Genomic DNA, 15,273 nt, shown 5'->3' on the forward strand with positions numbered 1-15,273 from the left:
GTTATTTTCTCCTTTTTTCCTAGGAAGTACAACCATTCTCTCAGAGGAGGCTAAATTCAGCCTTTGCCTTGATTTTGTCTGATCTTCCCTCCTATACTTGCTAGGACGATTTTGGTTGCTGGTGACAGAAACGCATCTCTGCCTAGGATGTACTGGCCTATAGGACTGAGAGGGCCATGGAGGTGTGTTTCAGTCAGCTTGCCCTACATGAAGCTGCAGTAACAAGCGTTCCCCTTGGCTGGTCTGAGTGCAGCAGTGTTGACAGCTCATTGATCACAACCAGTTACAGATTTTGTTTGTTCCTTCTCCATTCTCAGTGCTTCACCTGACTAGCCTTCAAAAATAAAAAGTAAAAAATCCCCCAATCTCTGTGGTTTGGAACAACAAAGGTTTCTTTCTCATTCACGCCTTATGCCCATCATACATCAACAGATGGTGACTTGGGGACCCAGACCAATAGAACCACCAGCTTCTCAAATGTTTTGGTCACCTTGCCCGAGGGCAAAAAGACAATGCTGGTGGGGGGGGTGGGGGTCTTGCATTTGGAATTAAAGTCTCCAGCCAGGAAATAACATAAGTCACTTCCTCTCAACATTCACTGGCTAAAATTAATTTCAAGGGCTTACTCAACCACAGGAGAGCCAAGAAGGTAGTGTCTGACCACATACCCCCTGGTGGAAAGCCAGAAGTATTTGATTAGTAGCCTCAGTGACCACCACAAGCCACAATCCGGGAACTCCTGGCATCAAGGTCTTTTAGGCCCATCTCTCCCTGCCCCAGACCTTGAACTTGGTTCTGCCTTCCGCTGTGAGCTGGCTTCATCGCTGGACTCCCTCCCTGTGCTTTGAATGGTGGCCATAGCCTGTGTCCTTCTGTCGCATCTCTAAAAGGAAGCCAAGATCACCTTCCTCAGCAGTCAGACTACAGAACATCTCAGAAAAAGGCCACCTGGCCTTGCGTGGGCCATGGGTCACTTACTGCTAATGACAGGGCCTAGGAGAGTCCAGCAGGATCCCTAGACCACACCCACGTGTACACCCCTGTGTACCGGGTGGACTTGTTGGCCTCCTGAGGGGCAGCCTCACCAGGACCTTCCCATGGTGAAGGGAAGCAGCTGTGTCCCCAGGAAAGCTATGCGGCCATGGCAGTTTCTTAGCCACGTGGTACAGCAACGCAACTATTAAATGCGTTACTGCATCATTAAAAAACAGAAAGCCAAGTTTTTTAATACCACCAAGGATATGCATTTGGTTTGTACAAGTGAGAAGCCGGGCATGGCTGTGTCCAGGGTTTCCAGCTGTGTCTCTAGGGCAGTCGCCCATCTCTCTGGGTCTCTCTGTCTCTGTTCCTGCCCTCCCTCCTCCCCCAGCCCTGTGTCATCCTGCACGTGGGCATCCCCCTCAGGCGGCTGGCCTCCCTCTGTGTCCTGAGGCGTGGGAACCCCAGCAGCAGGAGTAGGATGGCATTGTCCCCGCGGGGGTCCCAGGCCCCTACCCTGATCCCGTCACTCACTGGGATCAAAGGGACATTCCGGCCGGGAATGTTAACTGCAGGAGCCCAGGGCTGGGCGGTTGGGTGACGAGGGGCAGGGTGCCCTCACCTGACCACATGGCTGAAACTGAGAAAGGACTGGTCCCACAGAAGATAGGGAGGATGTGGCCAGCAGGATGAGCAGGTGCACACGCAGCCAAAGGTGTGGTCAGCTCTGAGGCAGCATTGACCTCAGGCCCCGGCACCTGGGAAGCTGGCCTCTCAGCAGCGGGGAATAGCCAGCATCCTTTGTTGTCACTGGCGCACAGGGAAGCTGGTGTGGCCCCTGACCTCCTGCTCCTCCCCTCGTCTGTCTCAAGGTGTTTTATTTGTGACCACGTTTTCACCGGGAGATCCAGGGAGCCTTGGGAAGGGGCAGCCCAGCAGCCCCTGCCTCTCAGCGCAGTGCACAGCAAGTCCCAGGGGGCCAAACCTGGACAAGCCATGACGTGTGCAACTGTAACACTGGGGACAGGGTCCCAAGGGCTGTCTAGCCCACGCCGCTCTTTCCAGTTCAGAAACCGAGGCTGCTGAGAGCATGTCCACAGGACGTGGCAGAGTCAAGAAGGCCACCTGGATTTACACGGGTCACTCGTTAGATGCTGCCTCCCAGGAACCCCATATGGGTGCTACCCCTGGAGGCTGCACTACAGTGGGCTCTGCTACCTCCTGGCTGGGGGACCTGAGGCAACTCACTCAAACTCTCTGAGCCTCCCCCTCCTCACCCGTAAACCAGACACAGCAACATCAGACAGGTGAAGCACACACACCTAGAATACGTGTGGGCCCTGGTGAGTGGATCGCCAGCTATGGCCATTGGTTGCTGTCAGCACTGGTTGTGGAGGCTCACATCTGGGGTCAGAGACCCACCCTGCTGCTCACGGACTCCGTGACCTTGAGAGGCCACCTTGGGAGGCAGAGGTTGCTAAACTAATGTATGACCTTGACAGCATTAGTTAACATAACATAGCGCTTTCAACATGCCACATGCCGTTCTAGTGTCTTACACGTATTGACTCCTCAATCCTTCCCCTTTGAGGAGGGGCTGTTACTAGCATCATCCTTTTAAAGATGACATGATGAGGACTTGCAGCCAGTAAGTGGTAGAGCTGGGCTCTGAATCGAGCCAGCCTGGCCTCGGAGCCCACATCCCTCCTCTTTGCACTCTGCTACTTCTGTAAACCAGGGACAGGAAATCTGCTTACTTTGGGATATTGTGTGAGGACCAAGTAAGGGTAAAGACTTACTTTTAATGCAATGAGATAATTTAGCAGAGCATTCCACACTTGACAGTACATAAATATGTCTTCTGCTGCAGTGATGATGATAATGACTACAGTGATAATGACGATGATGATGATGGTGAAGAGGATGATTGTGGTGGTCATTGTGGTTGATGATGGTAGTGATGACAGTAGTGATGATGATGGTGGTGAAGAACATGATGGTGCTGATGATGGTGATGGGGGTCGTGATGATGATTAGTGGTGATGATGATATGATGTTGGTGGTGATGGTGTTGGTGATGATGGTGAAGAAGATGGTGGTGGTGGTAATGGTGATGATGATGGGGTGATGATGATGGTGATGATGGTAGTAATTATGATGGTGATGATGTTGGTGATGATGGTGGTGGTAATGGTGGTGGTGATGGTGGTGATGGTGGTGGAGGTGATGGTGGTAATGGTGGTGATGGTGGTGGAGATGATGATGGTGGTAATGGTGGTGGTGGTGATGGTGGTGGAGATGATGATGGTGGTAATGGTGGTGGTGGTGGTGTGGTGGTAATGGTGATGGTGGTGATGATGGTGGAGATGATGGTGGTAATGGTGGTAGTGGTGATGGTGGTGATGATGGGTGAGGGTTATGGTGGTGATGCTGGTGATAATGGTAGTGATGATGGATGGGGGTATGGTGGTGATGGTGGTGGAGATGATGATGGTGGTGATGATGGTGATGGTGGTGTTGATGATGGATGGGGGTATGGTGGTGATGGTGATGATGATGGTGATAATGGTGGTGATGATGGATGGGGGTATGGTGGTGATGGTGGTGGAGATGATGATGGTGGTAATGGTGGTGGTGATGGTGGTGGAGATGATGATGGTGGTAATGGTGGTGGTGATGGTGGTGATGGAGATGATGGATGGGTGTATGGTGGTGATGGTGGTGATAATGGTGGTGATGATGGAGGGGAGTAATGGTAGTGATGATGGATGGTGGTGATGATGATGATGGGAGTAGTGATGGTGGTGATAGTGGTGACAGTGATAATAATCTTGTCCCTTAGGATCCCTTTCCTGTCCCTTAGGGTCATATCCCAGAGCCCAAGTATAACTGTCTCTGGGAACCAGGAGACAGGGAAGGCCTGTGTGGTGGGATTCTTGTATGAAGCAGTCAGAGGTAATGTCCTTTTAAGGGCTCCTTTTTCTGGCTGAGTGCGTTGGCTCACGCCTGTAATCCTAACATTTTGGGAGGCCGAGACGGGCAGATCATGAGGTCAGGAGATCAAGACCATCCTGGCTAATACGGTGAAACCCCGTCTCTACTAAAAATACAAAAAAATTAGCCAGGCGAGGTGGCGGGCGCCTGTAGTCCCAGCTACTCGGGAGGCTGAGGCAGGAGAATGGCATGAACCTGGGAGGCAGAGCTTGCAGTGAGCTGAGATTGCGCCACTGCACTCCAGCCTGGGCGACAGAGTGAGACTCCATCTCAAAAAAAAAAAAAAAAGTTCCCTTTTCTTACAATTTTGATACCAGAGGGGAATTTACTGTTCTTACTGAGCCAAATGTAAAACTTGGTGAATGTTTTATTAGTCTACACCCTTCTTCTCTTTGTTTCAAGTTTTGTTGGTCCATAAAACTCCAGTCTGGGACACACTGGCTACCTTACCTAGCTTAGAAATGGTTCCTTTACTGAAATAGTCTTTTCTTCTGGTAAACACACACATGCGTACACACACACATGTACAGTACACACACAGGCATACACACACACGCATGCATGCACACAGACGTGTGTACACACACACACACACACACATTCCACTATACACTCTCCTCTCTGCTTCTGGCCCCTGGCCTCTGATCTCAGCCAGGATCCTGCACCAATCAGCTGGTAGTGCCCAGCAGTTCCCTAGACAACCAGCGCAGAGCTGCCACGTGGGGGTGTAAGGAGCAGAGGCAATTAACAGTAATAATAACAATTAGCAGCCAGTCCCTGTGGCCCTTCATTGGCATTGTGAGCTACTCTGCTTAAACCCATGGAAAGGTTCAAGTCTCACTTGTCCCTGCACATGCATGGCCCAACATAAATGTCACAGGGCTTGCCTGACCGTGTGCTCCTACCTCACAGTTACCCACATGCTGGGCCCCTCATCCAGCCTGTGGAGCCTCAGCACCCGGGGACTCCTCCTTCACCCCATCCCCGGGATCCTGAGCACAAAAAGCAGAGCCTGAGGCTCTGCCCTGCTGAATTCTTCCAATCCCTGCATACAGGGCACGGGCCTGGCTGCCAGGCAGACTTCATAAATGATGATTGGAATTGGACCTGTGCAAGATGCTGGATGCCAGGGAAGAGGAGGACACAGGTGTCCTCCTGCACCTGGGCATATTTGTTGCAGATGCCAAGCACAGGGGAGGTGTGTGCAGCTTGGCTGGACCGGTGCAGGCTTGGTGAGGGCCCTGTGCACTCTGACTAATCTGATGGTGTATACTGTGTTTTTATCTGGTAATTGTGCAATGCGTCTTTTTGGTAGTACTAGCAGGGCTCCCACGGCCCTGAGCAAGGCTTTGAGGAGTGGCATTCAACGGAGTGAGGGCAGAGGGTGTCCCTGGCCGCACTGGAGGTGCTGCAGAGCGGAGTGTGCCCCACTCCCTGGGTGGTCATGGTAGTTAAACTGTTGAATACTTAAGCGACACTTTATAGCAGGGCCTGGTACACAGTAAGTGCTCAATAAATGTCAGTGATGATGATGGAGATGGTGCTGATGTAGCTGTCTGGGGAATCCTGTTGTGTTTTGCAGGAGGCTCAGGTGTTTGTGGGGAGCAGTGTGGAAGGGGTGGAGACAGCTGGGAGCTTCCATGTGGAGGACCCATCTGTCCTGCACAGGCAGGGCGCTGCTAAGGCAGTGTTAGCCGCTGCATCAAATTAATCCAAGGTTGCAGCCTAATGTGGTAGAAATGCAACACTTGCTTACGTAAGGGTCCAGGGCACAGAGACCCAGCTGTTGACCCCAGGGTCTCAGAGGCCTGAGCGTTGAGCCGGCAGAAGCAGGAAGAGAGAGTTGGGAGAGAACACTGGCTTCTAAAAAGCCTAAGCTTGGAAGGGACCCTTCCCACCCTGCTTGTGCTCACATCTCAGTGGTGAGAACTAGTCACGTGGCCACATCTGGGTGCAAGGGAGGCTGGGAAATGGAGTCCTGGGCTCAACACCTGCCTCCTTTCCTGCCCCCAAGGGCAACACCACACTGCTGGAAAAGGGAAAGGGTTCTTAGAACGTGTGCCTTTGGTGAACAGCTGGCTGCCTCTGGGCACATGAAAGGTGTGGAGACCTTTCTCAGTTCCCTCACTTTACTTTTGAACTGCAAATATGCATTTTGGGGTTTGAGCAGGAAAGAAACATGCTTTCGCCTCAGAATTTGGGATGGAGGAGGCTAACAACAGAGAAGGTTGTTTACAGAGTTTAAATTAAACTTTGGGCCATTTTCCTGAAGTCAGTTGCACAATTTCTTTGGCTGTTTTGCAGGGTTTAGGTAGGAGATTGTGCAGGAAATCCTGTTTGGGAGGAAAGTAAACAGGAACTCGTGAGCTGCTGTTTTATGTCTTTCTGTTGTGGGTTTTTTTTTTCTCTCTCTCTCTCTCTGACGCTGAACTATCCATTAAATCTAATTACACCGCTCATATCATTTCCCATGAAATTTATGTCTCAATCTGCTGAGTAAGGGGAACAAGCAGAGGACTTAATTAGAAACGTTAATCATGTGGGTTTGGTGCTTTTTTTTTTTTTTTTTTAGGAGAGAACTATAATCAGGAAAATGACAATAAATGTTCTTTCTTTCCTGAAAGGCAGTTGTCTGCAGGTTTTCAGTTTTGCTGGAAGGCTTATCACAGCAGAATGCTCTTCTAGTGGATTCCATGAGCTGAGTGGGCTGCCCTGTCGTGGCCTGAGCTGGCCTGGCCCTCTCGTCTTCACAGGCTGCTTCCTCCTGCCTCCTCTGTGAGATGAGGCCTGTGGGACTCTGCCTCCCTTAGGGAGTGGTGCTCCTGACTCTTCAGTGGTCAGCATTGGGGTGCACATGCATTCTCCAAGTTTCTCAAAGTCGCGCCCCAGAACCAGGCCTCATTTTCCTCCAGACCCTTCCCCAGGACAGGGCATCTCACGTTTTGGGGAGTCGGTGAGAGGGCCCACCAGCTTTGTGTTTTGTGGGTTCAGAGTTCGGGGACCATGACTTTTCTGAATGGTGTTTCCCTTCCCTCTCTGTACAGAAACCCGTGCTGACCGCAGCAAGAAGCTTTTCAGGCACTACACCGTGGGCTCCTATGACAGCTTCGACACTTCCAGGTAAGACGCGCTGCTTTCTCTTCCAGGACCCTCGGGTCAAAGCTGTTCGTCTGTGCTGCAAACACGCTGGACCACCTTACATGCAGCTTTCAGGCCCCTCGTGTCTGCCTGCTGCTGTGTGTTACCAGGCTAGGACTGTGGAAGCCGCCGTCTCCTGGAGCCCGTGCCTGAGAGGTGTACTTGGTGCCACCTTCGGTTTGTGTCCAGCCAGAGCACACCTGTGTGGTGGCCCCAGGGAGAAGGCTGGCCGGCATTGTTTTCGCGAAAGCACACAAATGTCAAGGATGAAGGCAGTGGGCCTCAGGGGCCTCGAGGCAGTACCGGGGTAGTGGCATCCCCCAGGGGAGTATTTCGGATGCCTCAGGCCTGGGTTCCTGCCTCCTCTGTGGTCCTCAGGTTCTCATCCATTCCTGCCACTTCTGCTTAGGTGGAATGGCTGTGAGGGAAGGAGGCAGGCATGCTTGCCAGTCAGCCAGATCTCAGCACAGCAGGTTTGGGTCCGTCTGATGTGTGGAAAGAGCCCTGCCTCTTTGACAATGTGACTAGCGCAGGCACATGGTTGGATTTTTCTGCAGAAACCACACCTGTGTGGCACCAGCTGTGGGGACGTCCTTGGGTCTCTGTGCCCTTCTGCCTGCAGGGGAGGTTGAGGCTGGGGGGTGTCCTGCTGGCCCCGAGTGTGGGAACAGACCCCTCCATGTGGGGAGCCCCAGACAGAGGGTTCTTACTGGATGTTGAAGCTCAACAGGTGCCAGTGTGTGAGGCAGAAAAGAGAAGGAGGTGCAGACGCAGGCCCCGGGGATGTGAGGGTCCTGCGCCCAACCCTCCTGGCTGAGGAGCCTCTTCTCAGAAGCTGACCACACCCGTCTCCTCCAGAGGTGGGAGGGTCCTACCCTGAGTTCTTCCCCAACCTCAAGGACATCTGTGATGAGCAGCCCAGACCCCTGCCCTCGACTCTTACCTGCCTGTGGAGGGATCCAACTGGGTTGGCTGATTGGTTTGTTTTGGTCTGTCTGTTTTGATTGAGGTAAAATGTACGTAACCTAAAACTTACAATTTAAAGTGTGCAATAAGGTAGCAGTTAGTATGTTTACAGTATTATGCAACCATCACCACTCTCTGCTTCCAAAACATTTTGTCAGCCATTAGCAGTCACTCCCACTCCCATTGCCCCTCCCCAGGCCCTGGCACCCACCCACCTGCTTCTGTCTCCGGGCTCTGCCTGCTTCGGTGCTGTGCGTAGATGGAATCAGCTGCTACGTGATCTTTCATGTCTGGCCTCTTCCACGCTGCATCATGTTTTCAAAGTCCATCCACATGGTGGCATGCATCAGTACTTCATTCCTTCCCTGCCCCCAATTTTTTCTTATTGTGAGTAAAATACATGTAATATAAAGTTTCCTATTCCGACCATTTGTTAGGGAATCACTAGTTTAGTGCTATTAAGAACATTCACAGCTTTGTGTAGCCAACACCACCATCCAGCTCCAGAGCTCTTTTGTCTTGCAAAGTTGAAACTCTGTCTGCATTAATGGAAACTCCCAACTCCACCTCCCTCAAACTCCAGCCCCGCACCTGTCTACTTTCTGTCTCTATGAATTTGATGACTCTAGGAACCTCAGATGAGTGGAATCCTGACGTATTCATCTTTCTGTGACTGGCTTCTTTCACTGAGCATAATACCTTCAAGGTTCATTCTTGTTGTAGCATGTCTGGATTTTCTTCCTTTTTTTTAGGGTTGAATAATGTTTCATTGTATGGACGGACCACATTTTGCTCATCCCTTCATCTGTCAGTGAGCACAGGTTGTTTCCACCTTTTGGCTGTTGTGAATGGTATTGATTGCCATTGATATTTGCATGCAAGTATGTGCATGTACTTAGGAGCGGAATTGCTCATTGGACTCAGTTATAATGCTGACCTGTCCCAGCCGCTTCTCGTGTAAATGAGGTGTGCTATAAAAGGAATGCTACAGCCAGGAGAGGAGCCGGTACCCCTCCAGGGAATGCCACAGACTTTCCAGGTCTTGCTACACTTGCCCACTTTTTTACATTGAAGCCCAGGTGTGATCCATGGCCTGGTCACAAACACAGCCCTAAAAGGCAGCTCAGGGGCTGACCCCAGTTTCTCCTGATGAGCCTTTATTTGGGACAGATGAATTGTTTCTGCAGCAGTAGCAGAAGGCTGCCTGTGGAAGTGGACCCTGGGCAGGTGGTCATAGTCAGTGGGCCTATCACACTGTGATAGGATCTGTGATAGCAAGCAGAGTCTGCACAATGGACCCTAGTACCTGAGGCTCCCCACAGAGGAGCAGAGGAAGGACCTGCCTGGGAAGAGAGACATCTGTGGGCCAAGCTGCCTGGGGTCATGTAGCAAAGGTGTGGCACATGGCTAACAGCAGGACCAGAAAGCACCAGGGACATGGGCTGGAGTTCAGCCAAGAGAAGACTTGCAGAACTATTGTGGCTGTTCAGGCTGCCTCAGGAGGTAGTGAGCTCCCCATACTGGAAGGAGCCAAGCAGGGCTGGGGATTCTCTTGCCAGAATGTCACAGAAGATTGGATTGGATGACCTCCAAGATCCCCACCAACTCTACATCCCTGTTTTGGTGTCCAGACAAGGACTTTTGTTTTACATGTGTACGAACACCTGCTCTGCCAGGTCCTGGGACCTCACCTCAGAGAGGAGGAACATACAGACCACACTGGAGTCAACTGGTAGCTTAAGCAAATGGTGAAAAGCTTCAGCCTTGACCAGAGTTAGGAGTCAGCTCCAGCACTCCCATGGTGAGGGATCAGACAAGCTGTGGGTCTCGTGTGACCCTGTGTTTCATTGGAAGAAACAAGAGTCATAACAGCACTGCTTATCCACCCCTCCCATGCGCCACCCACCCTGCATGGAGCATAGCCCTGTTCATAGCTGAGCCTCCCAGTGAGCTGGTAATGCAAGTGTTACATTCCACCTGCTAGAGGGACACTGATGGAGGGGAAAGGAAGGCCAAGTCGATGAGCATCTGAGCCTGAATATGAGGCCTGATCTGTGGGCAGTAGAGCCCTGGCACTTGGGTCCTGCCTTCCTGTGGTGAGGATGGTACTGCCCAAAGACATCCTGGGTTGAGGGAAACTGACGAGGAGGAGGGCCAGTGTTTTTTGTGGTGACAGAGTCAGCACCTCCTGAAGCATTATTGGGAGAGATGCGCATAGATGGAATCAGCCACTATGTGGTCTTTTGTGTCTGGCTTCTTCCACTCTGCATCATGTTTTCAAAGTGCACCCGCACAGTGACACACACACCAGTACTTCATTCCTTCCCCGCCCCCCAATTTTTTCTTATTGTGGTAAAATACACATAATATAAACTTTCCTATTCTGACTGTTTTTACGTGAATCACTAGTTTAGTGGAATTAAGACATTCACTGTGTTGTGCAAGCAACACCACCATCCAGCTCCAGGGCTCTTTCATCTTGCAAAGTTGGAACTCTGTCTGCATTAACGCAAACTCCCCGCCCCGCCTCCCTCAGACTCTGGCCCCCACCTGTCTACTTTCTGTCTCTATGAATTTGATGACTCTAGGAACCTCAGATGAATGGAATCCTGATGTATTCAGGATGATGGTATTACCTTTGTTAATCCCTGACTGTCTGAGCTGGTTCATAACAGGTGCAGGGTTAGCCTGAAGGAGCCCAGAACTGGCCTTGACCAGACTGTGAACCTGTGAGCATGGCGGGGTGGATGGGGGACAGGCAGTGCTGACAGAGGGTGGGTAGTACAGATGGAGGGTGGGCAGTGTAGGCAGAGAGCGGGCAGTGTGGAAGGAGAGCGGGTGGCATGGAAGGAGGGCCAGCAGCCTGGAAGCTTGTGGACAGAGATGAGTAGGTCTTGTGCACCCCTGTGACCCTGGAATGGCGTAGCTCTGGAGTGGGTGTGGAGTGAGAGGCTGACTGCCAGCTTCTCCAGTGGAGCAGGAGGAACATCTGGAGGTCATGGTCAGCAGGGCATGGGTGTAGAACAGCCTGTAGCTCGCAAACGCTTGTCGGCATTCATGTTGCAACTAGACTAATGAGCAGCAGAAACCTGGGTGCAGTGCCAGCCCCGTGGGCCAATTATCCAGAGTCGGCTGTGGGGTCGCAATCTGGGCAGACGGCACGGGGCTGAGGCCACCCCACTGCTGATGCAAGTGTAATGAGAGAAAATGCCATGGGAAGTGAGACTCAATGGAGACATTTTCTGAATCAGTCAGGAGGTTTCTCCCCTTCCCACCTCCTCTTATGTCAAAAACTGCTCAGAGTCTCAGAGCTGGAGAGCCAAATGTTAAAACACACCAGTTCATTAGGGAACATACTCAGTTGTTCCAGCCAGTTCCCTCCCTGGGATTCCCCTCCACTCACTCGGAAAACAGTGAGACAAGGATCTAGAAATGGCCACATTAATTAAAGTCAAACAACAGGGGCTCTAAGGGCCATTTCTACTCAGGACTTTACAGATATTTCAATGTCATTTTTAAAAAACATGTCTCCACTCAGGGAATGGGAATCTTAAGTTCCCACTCCTCTTTAACTGAATACCCAGCCTCACCATGGGATACCCAGGAGAAGTCTACCTGGTGGGATGGGGGAGAACTCAGGATCTCGCTTTAGGCTGAACAGACTCCATTTATACATTTATACATCCATCCTTCCAGCCGTCCACTCACTCAGCCATTTATCTTTCTATCACTCATCCATCCACCTATTCATCTATCCACCCAGTCACCTGTCCACCTGTCCATCTATCCACACATCCATCTATCCATCCATCCATCTATGAATCCATCCATCCATATGTATGTCTTTATCCATCCACGCATTCATCTGTTCCCTCCCCCGTCCACCCATCTACTTACCCACCCATCCATCCACCCATCTACTCATACATCAATCCATCCATCCACCCAACCACTGCATTCATCTATCCATCTGTTTAACCAGTATTTATCAAGACCTGACTATTCTGGGAGCTGAGGATGTAGAGGTAAACAAGGCAAGCACATTCTTTGACTTCAAGTAGGTTACAGTCTAATTAGTAAAAGTACACAATAAAGTTAACAAATGAAGCAGAGGATCTCCCTTTGTAGTTGATGCTATGAAGCAGACAAGTACGGTCATAGAGTCCTGGGAGGTTGGGTCATGCCAGCTTTATGCAGGGATGCCAGGGAGCAAGCGTCTCCCTGAAGAAGTGACTTTTGAGTTGAAACCCAAAGATTGAGGAGGAATCAGCCCTCAAGAGAAGGTTCAGCAAGCACAGAAGCACTGGGGTGATGAGAGGATTCGACGCTGCAGGAATAGCCACAGCCTAGGAAAAAGTAGAAGCAGTAATGTCAGAGAAAGACCTCGTGCTTCATGAAAGGAGTTGGGTCTTCTCGCACTTGCAGTGGAGGCATTGGAGGGCGTTAGGCAGAAGTGACATCATCTGAATCACTTTTCTGGAGGAAAGCAGATGGCAGGATGGATGGAGTCCAGTGAGGAGCCCAATTGCAATTATCCAGGCCAAGCAACAACGGTAGTTGGGGCTGGTGGAGGAGGTGGGGTAGAGAGGTGGATGGAACTGAGGTGTAGGATGAAGTTAGATTGGAAAGGGGCATGGACATGGGGGTGAGGAAGAGCACGGAGGACTTAGCTCTCGCCTTCTCTTGGTTTCTCCTCCGGGAGGAGCTCCCGGAGGCACATCCTTATTGGCAGCAAGGAAGGAACATGTCCATTAATGCCACTCAAGGAAAGGGTTTAAGAAGGTGCTGAGCATCTGTTTTTTATTCTCCCTTAGAGAAAACCAGTTTTATCTTAGAGAGTGAATTAGAAGGATGGCAAAGTATGCCTGTTCACCATTGAATATCCACTGTCCACAACTCCCCATTTTCATGGCTTTTGAACCTCACAGCCCAATTTTTATCTTTTCTAAATCAGTAATAAGAAATACACATACCTGGTTTAAAAATTCAAGATATGCAGGAAATTGATAGAGTGTGAAGGGTAGGTCTCCCATCTTTGCCTTCTAGTCCCCAAGTTCTTCTCCTTACAGAGGATCTCTGTTGCTGGGTTCCTGAGGATCCTTCTAGAGAAGGACCCTGCAGCTAGAAGCATATATGCATATTATCTGAAGCATTCTAAAGACCCTGAGAAATCACTGGTCCTAAGTTTTCTCTCTGGCTTTCCAGCTAAGTAACTATGCAACCTTGGGTAGCTCACCTCCCCTCCCTGAGTCTTCAGTTCCTGTTGTTTGCAAAGTAGAGCTGCTTCCAACTCATTCTATATCTCCAGTTGTGTTCGTGTTAAGGATGAATGAGAAAATATGTTTAGTACTTGCAGCTCCTAAGAGGCATGTGCTATATAAATCCAGAGGGGTGCTGAGTTGTGAGCAGCATGTGTGGGTAGCTGGCTTTCCTTTGAAACCCTAACTCTGCGCTCTAGAAGACTGCCTCAGTGTGTAGGTTGTAAGAACTGAATGGCAAGAAACATTGATTTCCCCCATTCTTCCTCCGCCATTATTTTGTGTTTTTATATGTTTGTTATTATTTCTTAGACTTGAAAAGAAGGCTTTATTCCTGAGTATGTCTACTGTCTGGACACAGAAGGAAGCACACCCCATTTGTTCCTTACTCTCAACTGAAGGCTGGGCCTCGCAGTTAATATGGAAGCCCTCATAGCGGCTTCTTTGAGGCATAGTTTGGGGCAGGGCAAGAGATTATTTCACTGTTTATTTCATGCATTTTATGTATTTTTATTTTTTTTTTACTATTTATTTATTTATTTTTGAGACAGAGTCTCGCTCTGTTGCCCAGGCTGGAGTGCAATGGCGTGATTTCAGCTTACTGCAACCTCTGCCTCCCAGGTTCAATTGATTCTCCTGCCTCAACCTCCTAAGTAACTGGAATTATAGGCATGTGCCACCATGTCTGGCTAATTATTTTATATTTTTAGTAGAGATGAGGTTTCACTATGTTGGCCTGGCTGGTCTCAAACTCCTGACCTCAGGTGATCCACCAGCCTCAGCCTCCCAAAGTGCTGGGATTACAGTCGTGAGCCAATGCACCTTATTTTTATTTTTGCAAGTATATAGTGCTTTTGTAGTTTTTTGAAACAGAGAGGTATTTCTCTGGGTATGGGCAAAGGAAGGCATCACAACCACAGATGACCCATCTCTTCCTTCATGCTCTCCCAGCATGGTAAAGATGGTGGCTGGGGCCAGGTCTCCATTTGGGTGAGTCATTTCTCCAGGGAGTGCTGCTCTTCTCTGTGGTCTCTATTGTGATGGACAGCCCTCCCAGTGCCTAAACGGGAGACCTGAGTGTCCCCCTCCTCATTGTCCCTTGCTTTCCTCCCTCGCCCCTTCCTTTAGTCCATCACAAGGGTCAAGGAGTCCTGCCTTCTCCTTGTCCTCCTGCTGTTTCACTGGGCCGGCTCCTTGGCTCTTGTCCGTGTTCTCTGTTCCCTATAGCACCCCACAGTCCAGCTGCCCCAGGGACTCCTCCCCTCATCCATTCTCGGTGAACTCTCAGTTTCACGTTTTTCCTTCCTCCATAAATTTTCACCCAAGTACTGCATGCATGTAATGAAAGTAACTAATTAAACTACAGAGATAGGGCTAAGAGTAGAAATAAATTATTGTCTGCCCACTCTGACCCAGCTTCATCCACACAGCCCCACTTGGCAGACAAAAAACAGTTTTTAAATTAGGTCTGCTTCATTCTTCTGGTCAGTACCTTCCCAAAGTGATGATTACTCCCATATTTCTTTATGCTTGACACATTGCTGGAAAAGATGAGACTTTCATAGTTTGACCCTCACCTCCAAATTTGAATAGTTCTTGCCAGTATGCTAATGGATTACCTTTAAATAACATTCTCAAACTTCTCTCTCTTGTTTAATGCATTTTAGACAATATCACTTGACCTTTTGGTATATTTATATTTATAGGTTCTAAGTTCTCTCTCCAAGTTGGACGCAGAAGTTAAAAAACGGTGGAGGGTGGACACAGTGGCTCACACCTGTAACCTCAGCACTTTGGGAGGCCAAGGCAGGAGGATTGCTTTAACCCGGGCATTCGAGACCAGCATAGACAACAAAGTGAAACCAAAAAAAAAAACAAAAGCGGGCCGGGCGCGATGGCTCAAGCCTGTAATCCCAGCACTTTGGGAGGCCGAGACGGG

The 15,273-nt window shown here is 50.0% G+C and overlaps 1 protein-coding gene across 1 annotated transcript in view; it reads left to right on the forward strand.

Moving 5' to 3' along the window:
• SHANK2 (SH3 and multiple ankyrin repeat domains 2) overlaps positions 1–15,273 on the forward strand; it is a 688,546-nt gene that overhangs the window by 441,747 nt on the left and 231,526 nt on the right. Inside the window, exon 15 of the mRNA XM_011930122.1 lies at positions 7,017–7,092. Within this exon, the coding sequence (XP_011785512.1) occupies positions 7,017–7,092 (76 nt within the window). The remainder of the gene's footprint in view (positions 1–7,016; positions 7,093–15,273) is intronic.

Source organism: Colobus angolensis, unplaced genomic scaffold (genome assembly GCF_000951035.1).
Source record: "Colobus angolensis palliatus isolate OR3802 unplaced genomic scaffold, Cang.pa_1.0 Scaffold84, whole genome shotgun sequence".
NCBI classification, from domain to species: Eukaryota; Metazoa; Chordata; class Mammalia; order Primates; family Cercopithecidae; genus Colobus; species Colobus angolensis.